Genomic DNA, 18,080 nt, shown 5'->3' with positions numbered 1-18,080 from the left:
CGCTGGACTAGTTGACGCCACGGTAGCGAGAGCTCCAGTGGCGGAAGCGTTAGCGGCCGAGCCGAGGGAAGAGGCGCTTGGAACCGAAATATGGACTTCTCTTCCGGCAGGTGACAGTGGTCGCCACCCCGTGCGAAGGAGACACAACTCCATCGCTTACTTCCGCGGCCGTTTGTTGTGTTTATACCCGCCGCGCGGAGAATGAAGTCAGTGCGCAGGTGCGGGATAATTAGCGGCTAACGCTTACTTTTTGGGGGGCGGACGGACGTCCTCGATGGGGGGTCTTCTCTTCCTCCTTCTTTTCTTCGTCCTTGCGTGAGACGACCATGGAGGAGAGCGGAGAAATGTCCTCCCAAGTGGATTTGGGAGGCGGCCAACTCGACTCGGATTTCGGGAGGATTTCCAAAGTGGAAGAGGATCGAAATCCAGAGAGTACAGAAGATGATGAGTGTGAAGAAGACGAGAAGGTAAAAAAAAAAAATCAATCAAATAAAAAGCATGCATAACTTCAGGCCAAAAAAACCATCACCCCTCACCGTTTTTCGCTGTAAAACCTCATTTTGGGACCCACGCTTGGCAATCACTGGGTCCTTCACATCTGTGTACTGCAGTGCAAAGTTTTATTTTCACATCCATGGACAAAGTCTCAAATGTGGGCTGCTGCAAGCAGACGTTTCTCTTTTGTTCGTGAAAAAAGAAGACGCCACAGAAGATAAAAGCAAACGATTAACATTAGAATTTTATCAAATGCTCATTTCTAGCCCTCCTTTTTCTTTGTCTTCCTGTCCCGTTTCTGACTTTTGTGCTGCTCCACTTTTTGTTTTTTTTCTTTCTTGTTTTGTGCCATCAGGTTACATTTGTCCATGACACACTTAAAATGACACCAAAATCAGCCAATGGGGCCGTTGTCAATTATGTTAGGGCTGAAATCTAAAACTGGGATAACCGCTTCACTTTCCTCGTGTATTTGAAACGATATATGAAACTGCACGTTAATAATACTTTGTAGGTATGTCAACATAAAACGAATCCATTTTCCACCTTGTATCCCCTTTCAAACATCCCATTGAAGGTGAAGGAGCAGTGAAAAACAAGTGTGTCATTCACCGCTTTTACAGCTACGACAGGCCATTACTTGCCTTTTGGATGCTTAATGACTTAATGCAACTTTCTTTAGAAACTTGGCTGAAGGCATGAGGCATGTTTATCAGCGCACTCCCCACTCAAAGGAGAAAAACTCGTTTGAATAAAAACAAGATTTCCCAGAGCCACACCAACATTGAGGAGGCACTTCCTCAGCTTGTGCCAAGTTGACAAAGTGCTTTGGCCGAGGTTATGATCTGCATATTGTCTCTTTTTCCCACGTGTGTACTCTTCCCTGTTTTTCCCCAGGTTCTGAAAAAATTAAACCAAAACCACCGCAAATAACCATTATTTGGCAACTATGGCACCAAAAATGTAAATCGTATCCTTTCACAGTCATTACTTAAAGTGGATTTGTGTGTTTAAAATGGGTGTTATGTTCCAGGCCCACCCGCGATAGGTGAAAATCCGCGATATTGAGAGAGCATTTTAAAAAAAAGATTTAAAAATTGTTCTTCAAACACATTTAAGCTTACTGTGACACTCATGAACGTCTGTACAATTTTCTTTACGGTTACATTTTTAGATGCATCATAAAAAGTATTTTTCTTCGTGTCTGTTCTCACTCTTGTTGGCGCAATTGTCCAAATACGAGGCCAAGTGTGTTTGTCTGTTGAAGAAAACGTTTCCTGCAAAACTGGCTCGCAAAATACAAAGTCCAAGAGAATCAATTGTTTAAAAGAAACATTGCATATTTAAACAGAAAAACTTGAACCAAGCCAGATCATTTCATCGACTGAAAGCCTGCCAGCTTAATGCTCACGTCGTGTGAAACGCCACACGCTTTTTAAGCATTAAAACGGCGGCCCAGCTACACTCCCCAAGTGCAAATTAAAACCTCAAAGGTTGCCGTGCCAGCTTCCCCGCAACAGACAGAAATTAAAATTGATGCGTCCGGAGGTTGTCGCATTGCGACGCCACCGATCTTGATCCCCATACTCGGTGAAATCTTACCAAAGTGACGGATCCAATTGTGAGTCATCACGCTTTTTGTGTGTGTGTGTGTGTGTGTGTGTGTGTGTGTGTGTGTGTGTGTGTGTGTGTGTGTGTGTGTGTGTGTATGTTAGTAGTCGTCGTAATAGAAAAGCAATGTGTTTTCATTTCTTTTTTTTTTTTTTTTTTTTAGAGATGAAGAGCATGTGTGTGTGTGTGGGGGGGGGTGGGGCTGAGGGGTTTGTCGGCAATGTTTAGATGACTTTTATTCCGGAAATAGAAGGGTGGGAAAATGAGGAACTTATGGATGTTTGCGACCGGCTCAGAAAAGTGCCGGGCTTATTGCGAGTGTGGAGAATTAGCAGTGGAGCAGTTACTCCATTAAAAAATATATATATATATATATACAGTATATATACTGTATATATGTTTAATGCCTCGGATATTTCAAATGGGTTAAGCTGTTAGCCACTAGCTTTAGTGACGGTGAAGCTGTTGACATTGCTCGGCGGCAGTGTTGAAGTATCAAAAACCTGTCCGCTCGTCCCGTAGGTGTGAGCATCCTGCTTTGCTGAACAAGCATCCTGGGGCTGTTGGCGTGGCACGAAGACGACAGGCAGCCCGTGTGCCTGAAAAACACTCGAGTCGGGGGGGCTTGTCGTGCGTTTCCGTCTCCAAGCACCTGTTGACTTGACTTGGAGGGAAGGAAACCGACTGGCTGTAAATGATTGCACCGCCCCAGCAAGACCCGCTATCTGCGGGGCTGCCAGTGACTGATAACGGGGGAGCGGGGGGGGGGGGGGGGTGATTGGCGAAGACCCACGCGTCTTGAGGGGAATGAATACCCAGTGAAGCTCAGTTTATTATATTTGCATACGTTCCAGGCCCACCCACAATTGGTGTAAAAAAAGAAAAAGGATATATTCTAGACCAGTGGTGGGCAAACTACGGCCCGCGGGCCGAAGCCGGCCCGTTGGTCTTTTTAATCCGGCCCGCCGAAGGTTGGTCCACAATTAAGGTTCGATGTGAATGATTGCATTCATTTCAATTGGACTTGTAATGACTGACATTTCACCGCCAGGTGGCGCATTGACTTGAAGTTGCAGAACACGGGGGGGGGGGGCAATCTTTTCGACCACCTAGTACCTCTGTATCGCTCTACTTCTACTGGTCTGATCACAACCCATCTGCAGCGATGCACAGGCTAAAATAGGTCCTCAACAACACTTTTGTCATTTAAAAAAAGTATATTAATACCGTACTTTCATGCTTTTGTTCTGTTGATGTTTGATATGGACTCTCAACAAATGACGTTTTTTTTTTTAATGTACCATAGCTCGTGCTGACCTGGCCCTTCTGTCCAATTTTAAAAGTCAATGCGGCCCCCGAGCCCAAAAGTTTGCCCACCCCTGTTCTAGACACTTCTCCAAATAAGAAATCAAGTGTACTTGCTTCAAGCTGTTCTTTGTCACTTTCAGCTGAAGGTGACTGTAAAGCCGACATATCAAACACCAGAACGTTTAACGAAACCATATAATATCGTCGGGTAACACTAGTTTAAACATCCGAGAAAGAGACGACGACAGCGGCGGTTAAAAACGTGCAAATACCTTTGCGTCGCAGGCGCATACAGATGCAAAATTCCCCCTTCGTGACGAAGACGGGCGCAAATAGACACACGGCTATTTTCCAAACAAGCCTGGAAGCATCGAAGAAAGGCACGGCGGCACATATACATGCCCAAAAATGTGATGCAGGCACATATAAGACACACAACTCGGTCACAATTCATATTCAAGAATGAGACACAACTTTGAAAATTAGCAAAAAAAATGTTTTTTTTTTTTTAAAAGAAAATTCCACAAAGACAGCGGCCACTTGCTAGCTTTAGCTGATAGATTGGGCTCAAATTGTTGATTCCATCAAAGTGACCTCATTGCTGGCCCGGCGGTGCTTCACTCCACTATTTGCTCACACTGGATAATGTTTAACTTTGTATTGCTGTCAGCCCGGACAGCCGGGCGGACACCCGCTAACTGTACGCTTTAGCGGCTAACGGGATTAGCGCAATCTGATTAACTCTCCTTTTACCAGAGAGCGTTTCCCTTCCTGGCGTTGCATCTTTTTTGATTTTTGACACCCGTCCTGCCGCCTTTTGAATGACACACGACAGAGGTACATTTGGACCTCGAACGCCGGCTAACATGTCGCATGGTCAGAATTTACCCTGCGGCCAATTTCTGGAGGGAAACAAGGTAGGCGGAGTTAGACTTTAACCGCAGACTTCAGATGTCATTCGGTCACTGGGAATTTGGATTTTCTGCGTAAATTCTGTCAGATTTTCATACATTTTGATACTTTCCCTTTGCCTAAGAACCATCAAGATTTTACCGCGTAACTCACATATGCCTTGTTAATAAATCAGAACGCTGCGTTTTGTTTGACGAGTGGGGTCGCATAGAACATATTCGTGTCAAGAATATTTTTGGGTTCACTCCTACTGAAATTTGATCCACCCGACCTGAAAAAGTTCTAAATGACATTTTCCACAATCATGACCCCAATAGCTCTTCACGTTTTTTCGACACGGCAAAATATAGAAACACTTGTCGGTGCTTCTGGACACTTTCTGCCGCAGCGGTGTGAAGTCACCGTTGGAAAGAGCCTCCGATATTTTCCAACTTTAAATCATGTCGACGCAGGAAACGCGACCGCTCTCCGAGTTCAACAACCGCGAGCTGCGGCCAGTTGATGGGGGGCCGAAAGTGTCGGTGTCCGCTGGGGCCATGGCGTCTGCTGAGCTTGTTGCCTTTCCGCTGTGAGAGTTTGATTTCACCCCCTCCCCGGACAAAAACACTGAAGGAAGGAAGAAGAAAAAAAAAAAAATCCCTCACGGGGGTTGAACAAGACGGATGTCAGCTGAGAAGGTCTGGTGGAACATTAGTTTACTTTACCACCGTGAGCCCAGAAAGAGAGAGTAATGATGTTTATGTCACAGAGTGCGTCTTACCACACCGGCAAGTAAAGTGAACCCCTGTTTATTGAGGGCGGGGGGGGGGGGGGGTGGTAGTACTCTTTGGGCCCACCCGCACTAAGTGGAAAATCACTAACATGGACACAATGTAATTTAATTCGAAGCGCTTTTCAAGGGCTTCTTCCTTCGCTCGACTGCGCAGCTCCCCAAATTGTTAGCCTAGCTGTGCAATTGTTAGCCTAGCTGCGCAATTGCGCGCGCAACGTCAGTGAGTTGGCGGTAAAACTGCCGCGAGACAATTGAACGTCGGGGTATTCGAACAGCAAAACGTTCAGCTCAACCATTTCCCGTTGTCCAACAAAACGAGCTTAATCGTAACGTGAATGCGAAACGTCATCAGCGGGCTAACCGAAATTAGGTGTGTCGTGATAGGCGCGCGGCCCTCCAGCTTCCTGTTTTAAGCGCCCGCGTGTACTCTCGGCGTCCTAGCGACCACTGCAAGAACCGCCGACAGTGCATTGTCGGCGCTTTTTCAAGTGTCTCGACCATATGAGCCGGGAAGGGTTCGACGCACGACACGTGGCTTTAATCATCAGAAAGAATAGTGATCCGCGAGGACATCGTTTGTTCGTTGCTACTCTTCACATATATTATTTTGCCTTTGTCGCTAAATTTGTGAAGAGCGAAAGTCGAATGGACACTTGCCACTTTCGCAAGGTCCGGTCTGAGCCAGTCATTGCTTTCTTTCATTGAAAACAAAACAAAAGCGAAGGATCATGTGCGTGTCATGTTCATAGCAGTAGAGCTTGGTTGCGGTGACCCGCCGGTGTTTGCTGTGGAAATAAACTCTTGTTGGCAGTGTCCACAGCAGGCGGCCCATCCGACCAGCCAGCCAGCCAGGAAGGAAGGAAGGTCAGGGCAGGTTAGCTTTGATGTTGCCTTGAGGAACCCAGGGGGGAAGGTCAAAGGTCAAAAGTGGCTCTTGCCCTCGGCAAGGCTTTATTCTTTTTTATATATTAAAAAAAAAAATATATATATATATATATATATATATATATATGAGGGGGGCGGCCCGGTAGTCCAGTGGTTAGCACGTCGGCTTCACAGTGCAGAGGTACCGGGTTCGATTCCAGCTCCGGCCTCCCTGTGTGGAGTTTGCATGTTCTCCCCGGGCCTGCGTGGGTTTTCTCCGGGTGCTCCGGTTTCCTCCCACATTCCAAAAACATGCATGTCAGGCTGATTGGACGCTCTATATTGTCCCTAGGTGTGGGTGTGGGCGTGGATGGTTGTTCGTCTCTGTGTGCCCTGCGATTGGCTGGCAACTGATTCAGGGTGTCTCCCGCCTACTGCCCGGAGACGGCTGGGATAGGCTCCAGCACCCCCCGCGACCCTAGTGGGGATCAAGCGGTTCGGAAAATGGATGGATGGATGGATATATATGAGGGTGGCCCGGCGGTTAGCGCGTCGACCTCACAGTGCAGAGGTCGTGGGTTCGATCCCGGCTCCGGCCGGCCTCCCTGTGTGGAGTTTGCATGTTCTCCACCCGAGCCTGCGTGGGTTTTCTCCGGGTACTCCGGTTTCCTCCCACATTCCAAAGACATGCACGGCAGGCTGATTGAACACTCCAAATTGTCCCGAGGTGCCAGTGTGAGCGTCGATGGTTGTTGGTCTGTGTGTGCCCTGCGATTGGCGGGCAACCGGTTCAGGGTGTCCCCCGCCTACTGCCCGAAGACAGCTGGGAAAAAGCGGTTGGGAAAATGAATGAACATATCTATATATGATATACGTGTGTATGTATGTATGTGTGAGGCGAAAAGTTGCGGCGCTAACATTGGAGCGCTCTTTATTGGAAACTTCTGATAGCTTATCAGCAGTCATAACCCGCTCAAACCTTGACCCCCCCTTGGCGCCACTGCACAATTTATTGATCTATCTTTAGTTCAAATAAGTTAACTGTGTCAGGAAGATGAAGCTTATTTACATTCACAGTTAAACGACCAAAGTTCGCACATTTGCATCTTATTCAATGTTTGTAATTAGTGACAGATGCATAATCGGGGCGATGGCCTTTTTTACTTTTTTTTTGAAATGTTGTAAAACTTTATTTACTTCAGAAAATGATTGTGGCATTCTGACGTCGCTACACGGCTAACGCGGCCTATATTCTTTGTTTTCCATGCAGCTGGACCACATCCTCAACCCGCCGTGCTCCGCGTCGCTCAGGAAGTCCAGCCAACCCGAGCTGACGCTGCGTCTCAAGCGCCAACTCGGCGACGATGGCAAGCACATAAGACGCCGCAGCTTGGGCGGAGGACTGACAGGTAAGCGCGGATTGACGACGCTTCCGTCGTTCACGTGACTTTGTGATGGCACGCTTGGTGACTTCTGCATGCGAGCGTGGACTGATGACAGTTTGTGTGATGTCGACATGCCATGGCCTCTAGTGAGAGAAACGGGGCTTACGAAGAAGGAAGGACCGCGGGTTTCCTTCCTCGTCCTTTTTGCACTTGACCACTTATGACAGTTTCATGCAAAAAAAAAATAAATCAATGCGGCCAACAGCAGGCCTATGACCGCAAACACAAAGTATCAACGTTCGCTAATTTCATATAACCTGCTGCCGCTAGTTTAGAATGTATCGTCATGCGCCCGCAAGTGGTCAAGGATTGACATTTTCCATCGACCTAATTTAATTTGAATGTATGCACCTGGAATGCACCATATTTACATATTTGGAGTGATATCCACATTTATATAATATTCATGCTCGCGATGACGTTAATGTAACATATACACACCCTATGCATGGCGCAGCACAATTAGTTGCAAACCGAAATGCAGGAGACGAAGCCAAAAACGCTTTTGGGTGGCCTTCACCTTGCGCCACAGTCGATGCAGCAGTGACCTCTAGTGGACAGTCTTATACTGTACACGCACACGTGTACTTGGTTAGTTCTTTTTTTGGTTTGTTTTGGGTTTTCTGGTATTGAGTATCTTCATTTTGTGACCAGGTCCTCGCGTTGTTGCTCTACTCCTGAGTACAGCCGCACTAGTTAAGCAATGTTGAGACTGCCCCTGATCTTTTAAGAGGATCTTTTTTTTTTTGGGCGCTTGTTTTCCAGAGAGCCCCTCATAAAACTGACGTCACTTCAACATAACTAGCATTAGTAGCTAGCTACTGGACAATAACAAACCTTATTTTCTCGGGGGTGTGGGGGGCGGGGGGGTCAATTGCTCGTGGCTATCGTGAAGTCCTCTTTTGTTGTTGATTTTGCTGCATTTTGATTGGGTTTGCTTCTTGGTTCCTCTCACGGCGGCAGGACAGTACCTTCTGCTCCCGGCCCACGCCCAGCAAACGCCGTGGCCGCCACAATCGTTTTCCGACGCCTCCTCCAACCTGGTCCGCATGCGCGCGCTCAACCTTGGCAAGTCGGACCCGTCCCTGACCTCCAGTCTGGTGAGTTGCGCGCCACTCGATTTATTATACTACAACCGTACAACCGATTTTAATTTGGAAAATGGCACACCACCAAACTAAAATGTCACAAAAAAGTATCCGTTGCAGTACATTGCGGTTCATCATGCTTGAAGCGAGCACCCTCGGCCTCTTATTTGAAGAATTGTGAGAGTGTTTTTTGGCTACCTCGGCCTCAATTTGAGCCAGGAAAAAAAAAAAAGCCTCGCGAGCACGGTCAGTTTAAAGGGTCATTGCCAGACCGCGCGCGGCTACGCGTCGTCAACGTTAACCTGTCAAGGACATCTCCCAGCGGCATTATGAGAGGAGAAGGCACAAGATGGCGGCGCGGGGATTATGACAGCCTTATCTCCATATCGCACCGCCAGCGGGGTATTGATTTGCTGCCGGCCGGCGAGCGGGCCGCGGCATCCTCCGGGTGCGAGAATGCGAAAGACAAAAGGCGAGGTGTGCCGCTGACGAGGGTGGAGGCGCCGAGGCGAGATAAGGCCACAATGGCGGCCATTGCGACTTTCTTTCGAAAGCAGTCCGGCGCCGTTGCTTACAGGCCTTCGCATAACATCATTTGAGGCAACGAAAAGAAATTGTGTCGAGTGCGTGCTATGAGACGCACCGAGTTGGCAAATTCTTGCTTGGCAAATTCAAATGCTTGCTACTCCCGGTCGAAGTTTCCCATCAAACAAAAAAGATTTACGCACGTTAAAGCGAACCACGGAACTGGCTTCGAAATGTCCGATGAGCTTCGTGCTCACGTCGAACGCGAAATGCCATAGACGGGCGACGCAGTCAACCGCTGGAGCTCGTACTGGAATTTTAAACCACTTGACATAGATTGGAGATTTTTTTTGTGCCATTTGAGGTTTGTCGTTTTCTACTCTCATTGGCCTCGACTTTCTCCGAATGCGCAAAAAATAATTGCAGCATTCTGTCACATGACTTAAAAGCGCTTTTTTTTTTAAATCATGATTGATTGTATAGTCAATGTATTTATTGTACAATGAACAAAAATACTGCATTTCAGTACACATTTTTATTTCCATTTCATTTGTGTTGAAAACGCATCATGAATTGGGGCCTATTGGAGGCTTTTCAAATTGTGCAAATGTCCCTAAAAGCTCTCGTTTTAATGCAACTAATGAATTCATTTTTGGGTGATTTTATTTGGCTTTGTATTTCATGTTGGCACCAAAATCCCAAGTGGATTTGAATAAAACTCTTTGTAACGTGGTCTCTGACGCGCGCTCACCCCCGACCCCCCCCCCCCCCCCCCCCCCCCTCTGGGCTATCCTCTGTGGGAATTTGGCTGCTGATAAGGAGAACGTGAGAGGCCCACTTAAAATTCGTGCAGTGCTTCTGCGCTGAATTAAAAAGGGTGGGGAGGGGGGGCGCGCGCACACACACACACACACAGTCATGGAATACAGAATTGTGGCCGCAGGCCGCATCCGGAGGTGTGAAAAAAGGGAACTGGACGATCGGCCTGCCTCCGTGCGGACTCGTCGGGTCTGATGCAGGCTCTCGCGTCTGGCGTCTCGCATGGCGTTGCGAACGCCAAATAATCCCTCGCCTGCTGCCTTCCCGGAGCGTCTTCTCCCGCCTTGTGAAGCGTGACAATGCCCGGAAGGAAGGACATCCTCTCGTTTTCATGCCTTGGAAGAATTGTCCCAAAGCTCGCCACCTTCCTCCCTTTTCCGTCCCCTGGTTTCCTCCCTCTCTTTCGTCTGCCCGCGGGGGCGGGGGGAGGGGGGGCAGAGTAGACGAGCCAGAAGAGGCATATAAGCGAGCGGCATCGCAGATCAGATATTAGCGAGGTCGAGTTGGCCGGCGCCGCATCCGCGCCGAGGCGAGCCGTGACGCCGCCATGGACGAGTCCAGCATTCTGAGACGGCGGGGGCTACAGGTAGGCGCGCGCGTCGTCCTCGTCGTTGAAGGTGACCGAAGTTAGCGCTCACTTTTGTTGCCTTTACGTCCTGCCATGTGTGCCCAAGGAGGAAGCGGATTGAATTGAAGCTTTCTTCACACGACGTTTTAACAAAGAAACTGTTCTCAGTCGGGATCCACCAGTCCCATTTTTTTCCCCCCCTCCTTGCTCCTCTCCCAGACAGAATACAAGTAAAAGTATTTATATTTATGTCATTGTCAAGTTCCCAGTCACTTTTAACTCATTCACTCCCAATGACGTTTTTAAACGTCTTTTCAGACTTGGTCTAGAATTGGCTGGTACTGAATGAGTTAATGCCGTTACGTCTTGCGTTTTGCAGAAAACACGCAAACTTGAAAATGGCATCGTTTCCACCCAAATATTCAATGAAATTAAAATTTTAAAAAAAGAAAGAACTTGAAGTATTGCCACATCCGTAACGTGGTATCACTCCACCCGTCTAGAAGGGATACTGCATGTGCTGCCTTGGTGCTTCTATTGTGCCTGTTAGTTTTTTTTTTTAAAATGTATTTTTAAAGGTTTCCACAGCACCGTATTCCACAGCAATACCGATTTCATGAGCTAGTCTCGGCTGTTCTCTTCAGGCTAAAACATACGAGCTATATGTTTTAGTGACTGTAAAACGTGGAATGGAAGACTGTAAGAATTTGGTCCCGATCTTACAATGAAACTTCAACGGGGATTTGAAACATCTCGCCCGAAGTCAAGCGGGCCGCTCCCGCGTAGCGCGCGTGGCTAGCGTTGTATTTGGGAGCGGGCGCTCCGGTCTTGAATGGGGTTTCCTGATAGCGGCGGGCGTTTACAAATCTGAATTTCGCAGACGAGCTTCGTGCGGAGCCCCCCCCCCCCCTCCTTTTGCCAATGAATGATATGAAATGCTTCTTAAGGGTTAACATGGCCAAAGAATTTCAGCGGAGCTCATTAGCAGGGCCATGTCATCCAGTTAATGGCCGACCATTTTGAAAAATTGCCTCGATCACTTGGACCGGCATTCCGTATGCTTTATCTGAAGCGGGAGCTAATTACCCTGCTTCCCCGCCACCCCCCCCCCCCCTCCTCTCCTTGGACTACAGTTAAACTTTTCAATAGAGCATTAAATCAAACGGAGTCACAGGTGATTACGGGCTGTGAGGATTTCGCGTTATCCTTCCAGTAACGAGTGGCGCGGGGGGCCGTTTAATCCCTCTGGGCTTCAGTGAGTTCTTTGTTGGGCACTTTCACGACAAGCCTGACCTCAGTTTAACCTCGTGCGCTACATCGTCTCAGTGCTGCTCTCTTAATACTCGTTTTTTTTTTATTTTTTTGTTCACAGAAGGAGCTCAGTCTTCCCCGGAGAGGCAGCCTGTGAGTACACGCATGTGTGACGCGTCAATCAAAGTTATGCTTGTTGTGCCGCCGCGGTGACGTCCTTCCACGTTTTATCCAAGTTTTTGCAGGGCCGTGAGGCTTTACGCGTCTTTGGATAAATCAAATCTTTTTTTTTTTTTCCTGCTGGGGCAATGCCCCTCCCCCGGTGTCTCGCGATTTGTCGCCGTTGCAAGTTGGCAGTTATGGATGAGGAACGGCGGCGTTCGATATGCAGCCATTGTCTCGGGTGTCAATCGCTCATCTTTTCAGCTCTCCCCAGGAATACACCCAAAAAATATTCAGCCAAAAAGGAACGTGAGGCTATAAACTCTTGCTCTCCTGTTAGTCGCTGATCGTTTTGCGGCACTGCTTCGCATCTGTGTACATTCTTTTTATTTCAACCCCCCCCCCCCCCCCTTCCCAAACCATCATAATACTCTTTGCACCACTGTGCCACCATTTTGGTGCCATCTACATCCTGGACAAATATTCCACCATGAGACCTCTTTGTTGGCCAAAACTGTGTGTGTGTGTGTGTGTGGATGTGGGTGGGGGGTGGGGGTTGATACTTCCTGCGTCCGATCCTTCTGCAAACAGGTTGCCGCGTCCTCCAGTGACCTCAGTAACCATGGCGATGCCGTCAGGCTTTTGAGTGGCGGCCTCAAATCAATCGCGACCGCCGCGCGTTTAGATAAAGGAGCTGCTTTGATTGAACACGGCCGAAAACCAACGGCGAGATCGTTCCCCGGAGATGGGGAACGGAAAATGTCCAGCTCTTTGCGGCCCCGCCGCAGTGACCCGACTGTTTGTACGCAGCGCATTCAAGAGTCATCCAATATACATTTGCCCCCCTCCCCGTTTGGCACGTATGTCAACACCCCCAAGTGTGATCGTCTCTCACGTGATCGGCCACCTATGGTTGCATTGCAGCTCGTCGCCAGGCGGCGGTGTCACTTGCTGCTGGGGAGTGGGGTGGGTGGGTTCTGTCAAAAGAGGGAGGTGGGGGGGGGGCGGTCGATTATGAAGGAGAGGGAGGAGGAGGGGCTATTGTCCCTCCAGCAGGCAGCCGAGGGTCTCGTTTGACAGCTTCAAGGTGGAAAGACCAAAACAACAAGCGCCATCCCCAATCTTGATATTCTTCCTTTTGAACCCCCTTTTTGTTTTTGTGGGTAGGGGTGGGGGGGGCGGGGTGTCGCTGTCGTCGTTTCATCGCACTGTTTTGACTGCTCTTTGTCAGCGCGAGAGAGAGAGGGAGGGAGGGGGGGGGAGCTGGGCTGGCTGAGCTGACGGACGGACGGACGGACGGACGGCATGGGCGCGTTGCAGGCAGGCGCCGAGCTCTTATGATGATCGCGATCGCGCAAAGAGGCAGCCATGAAAGCGCAACGGGAACGGCTGAGAATTCCTGGTCTGACGCTCGAGTGAGTATGCTGCCTTGCTAGCCTTAGCATCCACAGCAGGAAGTCACTTATCGTGTGTCTGTGCGTGTGGGGGGGGGGGGGGGGGCTGCTGCTGCTGCACGTGCGCGCGTGATGCACATGCCGCAATGTAAACGTCGGAAGCAGCCGCGGTGTTAGCAGGTCACCGCTGACTGCGGCAGCTTCTTCCTGCCGTCTTTTGGTTGCCATATGCGGCAGACTTGAGGTGTTTGTCCCCCTTCTGGTGTCTAATCCGCAATGGTGGGTGAAAGAGCGGGGGGGGGGGGACACGGTTCTTGGAATGCAGTTCTTTCTGTACCCGCAATGTGTCTGTGCGTTTCCCAGACCCTCTGTCAAGGTTATTTTGCGGGTCCGCGCTAATCCTATTATTTCGAGTTTCAGCCGTTTTGAAACTGCGGCTGTTTTCAAAACCTTTTACCTTGAACTGGGAACCGGCCCAATGCCAAGACCCTCTGGACTGTCTTTTTCAGTTGTTGGGGGGGGGGGGGGGGGATTACTGACGTCGTCGGTCTGCCGTTTGGCAGGTCAAATAAATCTTCCGTTGGCCACTGAGGATTTGTCCACCAGGTGGTGCCGTTGGGTTGCGACCTTAAAAGGGGTGAAACCTTGCTGCATGCTTTGAATCCAGGCAGCGTAGCGCCATCTGGTGGACAAATTAAAAATAAAGCTCGTCGTCCAGACTAAAATCTTGTTACATTTAGTTTGTTAAAATGATCAATGAATCCTTTTGTTGTTGCCGGTAACAAGAGTCACTTTTTTTTCTGTCTTCCCAGTGTGGCTTCAGAAAGTGAAGACCGCAGTGCATTGGGGGGGTAAAAAAAAACACATCTTAAAATGGTTACATTTTATGTGATTAAAAAAAAAGCAGAATTAGATTTGTGGCTTTCATGTAGGCGTAATCTGATGCTAATGAGTTTCTAAACCCACTGCAGTAAAATCTGCTGACCTCAGCGTGACCTCAACACTGCAGCGACACTGCGTGGTGTCTTTTATTTATTTTTTATTCCTACCACAGAGGAGACACAATGTCAAAGCCATTCATCTGACTCCAGAAGAGAGACAAACGCCTCGGCCGAGTGCACATGACCGGCCTTCGTAATCTACCCTGTGGGTGTGTGCGTGTTGGGGGGGGTGGAAAGTGTGAACTATTTCACTTTGCTCCGTTTAACTTGCAGCCTCACGCCTCGAAGTTTGAGCCCCACTCCCACTAGTCCTTGCAGTCCGTGCAGCCCTCTGCACGCCTTTCACTTCTGGAGGTAAGCGAGTGGCGCCACGCCCGCCCGCCCGCCCTGCTGCACGGCGTCAAAATAGCCGCGTGGTGATCGAGCGCCGCGCTTGACTTTTCCCCCACATTGTACGTAACGGCAAAAATGGAATGAAATCATTATGGGGTTGAAACAAAGAATGGGCAAAACTGTCCAAAGATAACAACAAAAACTAAACGATGTGAGACGATTCATTTGGAAACGTTTTTCCACCAACGTGGGTCTGATTAAGCGCAAATAGGGTTCAGCTTTCTCTACTCGTCTTTTCCTGTAATGTTGCCAAGGGAACTATGGCGAAGTGAATGGAGGAGCTTCATTCCGTTTCATAGAAAAGTCGTGCTTTGCTGCCATCTTGTGGCCTCCATAGGCAACCGTAAACCTTTTGAGAGTCCCCCGTCTGTCTTTGCGTCATATGGGGGTCAAAACGAAGCTGACGATGCGCGGCTTATCTCGCCGCCGTTGAAATGATCCCGAAAGACGGCCGAGTCGCGTGAATTCAAAATGCGGAGATGTCGAATAGGATCGCAAGAGGGTCAAATTCGGACTTTGCGCCGATCTGATCCCGTGATGAAATTGCATTAAGAGGTGTGCCGAACATTTGCAATGATTTTTCGCGGGCGTCGGTTCACTCGAATGTGAAGAGAGTGCCAAAGGCAGCCGAGAAAAATCACGCCGCTCCGCGTCGGCTCTTATCTCTCGTCTTTTATTGCAGAGCGGGCGACTTTTGTTTTTTTAGCGCAGCTGGGACTTTGCTCTCCCTCCCGTGAGGTCGTGCCTCCATCCTAAAGTCCCCCCCCCCCCCCCACCCGAGCTTTTCCCAGCCGCCAAATTCATCGGCGGCGTGACACAATGCTCGCCGCGGTGCCAATCGGCACGTCCCCAATGTGAGACGTATCAAAAGGGGTCAAATTGGGAGCGGGGGGGGGGGGTGTTCTCCAGGGTTGGGGAGCGTTTGTCCTTTTTGTTGGTTTTTGTATATTTTTTAAACACACATTACATACCGTAACACAAAGATAGTGACAGTCAAACATGACCGACCCCCCCCCCCCCCCCCCCAAAAAAAGAAATCAGGCAAAAACAGCAGATTTGGTTCCGGTATACATGGGTCCACTCTCCCTCCTTTGTGTTTCGAACACAACTGGAGGAATTCCCACATGCATACGATGACCTGTCCGACTTTTGGAGGCGACCCAAGAGAAGGATGATGCTCCAGCTCCTCCTCCTCCTCCGTCAGTCTCCGCCCACCGCGTAATCGGCGCTAGGTGCCGGTTACGTTGCAAACAAAGAGTCAGCTGCCCTCGCCCGTCGCAGCTCCCCTGCAACCTGACCTGGATCGTCCAACCGGAGATCCCTCCGGGGGGGGGGGGATTACCTCTTTTTTATCCGCGGGAGGACGGCGCGTCCTCATGCCGCAGCCGAACGCGCAACGCCAATGTCGCCGCTTCCAATCGAGCGGTGCCGCCGCTCAGCTCCCGCTGCTCCGTCCCGACTCGGACGGCGTGTGGGGGGGGGATTGCGGCGCGTGGACGCCCATGGCCAACTTTTACGCGCCGCATTTCTTGGGAAGAGCTCGCCTGCGACGCTCCCAAAGGTAGCCAGCCGCTCTCCGCCCTTGTCCTTGGGACGGATTGCTTTGGAATGAGCTTGACACGGAAGCGTGCCGCGACGTGCTTTCTGGACCGGGGGTGGGGGGGGGAGTGTTTATAGCCGGTTATTGCGTCTGGTTTAGGGCATTGTCACGTTATTCTGGCTGGATGGAGCAACTGAGATGGAGTTTTTTTTTTTTTCTTTGTTAAAATGACTCGAAATGAAATCTTTTGTGAGAGTGGGCCAATTTTTTTTTTTTTTTTTTTTGGACGTTTCTTCCAAATATTCGCACTTTCCAAGAGAATTTTTATTCTTAGAAAAAAAGACGTAATCTTATTGTTTTTTTTCCCGACCTTTTGTTAACTTTGAAAGAGAGCTAAGGAGTCGGTTATCAAGTTAAATATTGCATATTTTGAACAAAAATCTTTTGTAGAAAAAAGTCGCAATCCTATTTCCTATTTTCTTGAGTTATAAAATGACATTTTAAAAAATATATACAATTTTTTCCCCCGCGTAATAAGAGGCTGTTTTGTCGTGCTTATCAATTTAAATAATCAGAATTTACAAGAAATGTCTTCCCCCCCCAAAAAAGACAAAGATAATTCCGCTTGCTTCTGGGACTCAGCAATAGAAACAGAATTTTTTTTTTCCTCAAATCCAGATCCAAAGTTGTTGTCTTATACTCTTATTTTATCTAACAAGAATTGCGTCATATAGTTACCAGATAGATGCTAATAATAATACAAATGTATGAGAACAAAGTCGTATCCAGGCATTTTTAGATTTTTTTTTTTTTACCGTCGCGACTTTGACGTCATGTGGGAATGTAATGCTGGGACGGCGCCGTCCAACTTTGACTGTGCCGCATTTCTCGCCGCCCAAAGTTGAGCGCTCAACCTGAGACGGGAGCGTGCCGCAACGTGCTTTCTGGACTCGGGCCGTGTTTACAGACGGTTGTCATGTGTCGTGTTACCGCAGTCGGCTCGCAGTTTTTGTTTCTGTTTGCAAAAACAACAACCAAATCTTGGGATGGGTTGGGGCGAATTTGGGTGTGGCGTCTTGATTTAGTTAAAAAAAAAAAAAGCCAGCTAAAATCATCGTCATCAACATTAAAGCCGTACTAAATGCGATAAATTGATGTTTTTTTTGGAGGTACATCGGCACCATTTGAGAATGAAGTCATATTATTCATTATGATGATTTATATATATGATATATTTGGGGGTGGGGGGTGTATTTGAAGCACACTACTCGGAGAGAAGATAACCCCTGTATGTATGCCGCAACGAAAATCCCTTTTGAAGACACCTGAGCGACATCACCGCGTCTTCAATTTGCCTTCCCTAATCCCGCTCGATAGCAGCACGCTTCCATTCCTCAACGCGCGGCGGCATCGCCGCAAGATTGTCGTTGGCCCTCGAAGGGAACTCGGCGGCGGCGTCTGACATTCTCGCCGCGTCGAAAATTGGCGTCCCCGAACGACCGTCGTGAGACGCCGTGTTTACGCCGCGACATCCGCAAGGTCTTTGCAAATGGATTGAACTGCGATAGAAATTCATTTTTTTTTTTCATTTTTAATCCACGTCCTGACCTACTTGGAAAACGGCTTAGCAGTAAATAGTGGCTGGCTTGTTGCAGTCCGTGAAACATTCCAACACACTCGGGGTTTATACAGATGGCGCGTGGAAAAATCGGACTTTGTAGGAGGACTTTGTAAGAAAAACTTATTTTTTTCCCCGGGTCGTCGAGCAGGCAAACCGCGCTGATGTCAACGTTTGCCAATGGTCTGACGTGACCCCCCCCCCCCCCCCCCAAAAAAAGGTGCCTGCAGTTGAGTGGCGGTCATCATCCGGTTTCTCAGGGGCATCCTTCACAACGTAGCCGTCATCGGCGTGGGGTGTGGCCAAAGGACGTCCGCTTCTACGTCCGCCATTTGTGTGCGTGCGCGTTATTTTTAGTTTTTTCATCACGACGA

General features: G+C 48.9%; 1 protein-coding gene across 4 annotated transcripts in view; it reads left to right on the top strand.

Annotated features, from left to right (window-relative positions):
* Window positions 1-5: 5 nt before the first annotated feature.
* The window catches only part of LOC147191331 (microtubule-associated serine/threonine-protein kinase 3-like), a 30,600-nt gene continuing 12,525 nt past the window's right edge, over window positions 6-18,080 (top strand). For 2 of the 4 annotated variants that reach the window (XM_086135558.1, XM_086135554.1), the window contains exons 1-4: window positions 6-467; window positions 7,233-7,371; window positions 8,371-8,507; window positions 11,780-11,811. In XM_086135558.1, the coding sequence (XP_085991684.1) occupies window positions 327-467; window positions 7,233-7,371; window positions 8,371-8,507; window positions 11,780-11,811 (449 nt within the window). In that variant the 5' untranslated portion in view covers window positions 6-326. Of the gene's footprint in view, window positions 468-7,232; window positions 7,372-8,370; window positions 8,508-11,779; window positions 11,812-13,062; window positions 13,236-14,428; window positions 14,510-18,080 lie in introns of those variants that run through there. The other 2 variants (XM_086135557.1, XM_086135555.1) reach the window with 2 other exon arrangements.

This window comes from Hippocampus guttulatus, chromosome 17, assembly GCF_054856545.1.
Source record: "Hippocampus guttulatus isolate MCC_2025c chromosome 17, RoL_Hgut_1.0, whole genome shotgun sequence".
In the NCBI taxonomy this organism is placed as follows: Eukaryota; Metazoa; Chordata; class Actinopteri; order Syngnathiformes; family Syngnathidae; genus Hippocampus; species Hippocampus guttulatus.
The sequence above is the reverse complement of the archived record's forward strand: the minus strand, read 5'-3'. Positions and strand labels throughout refer to the sequence as shown.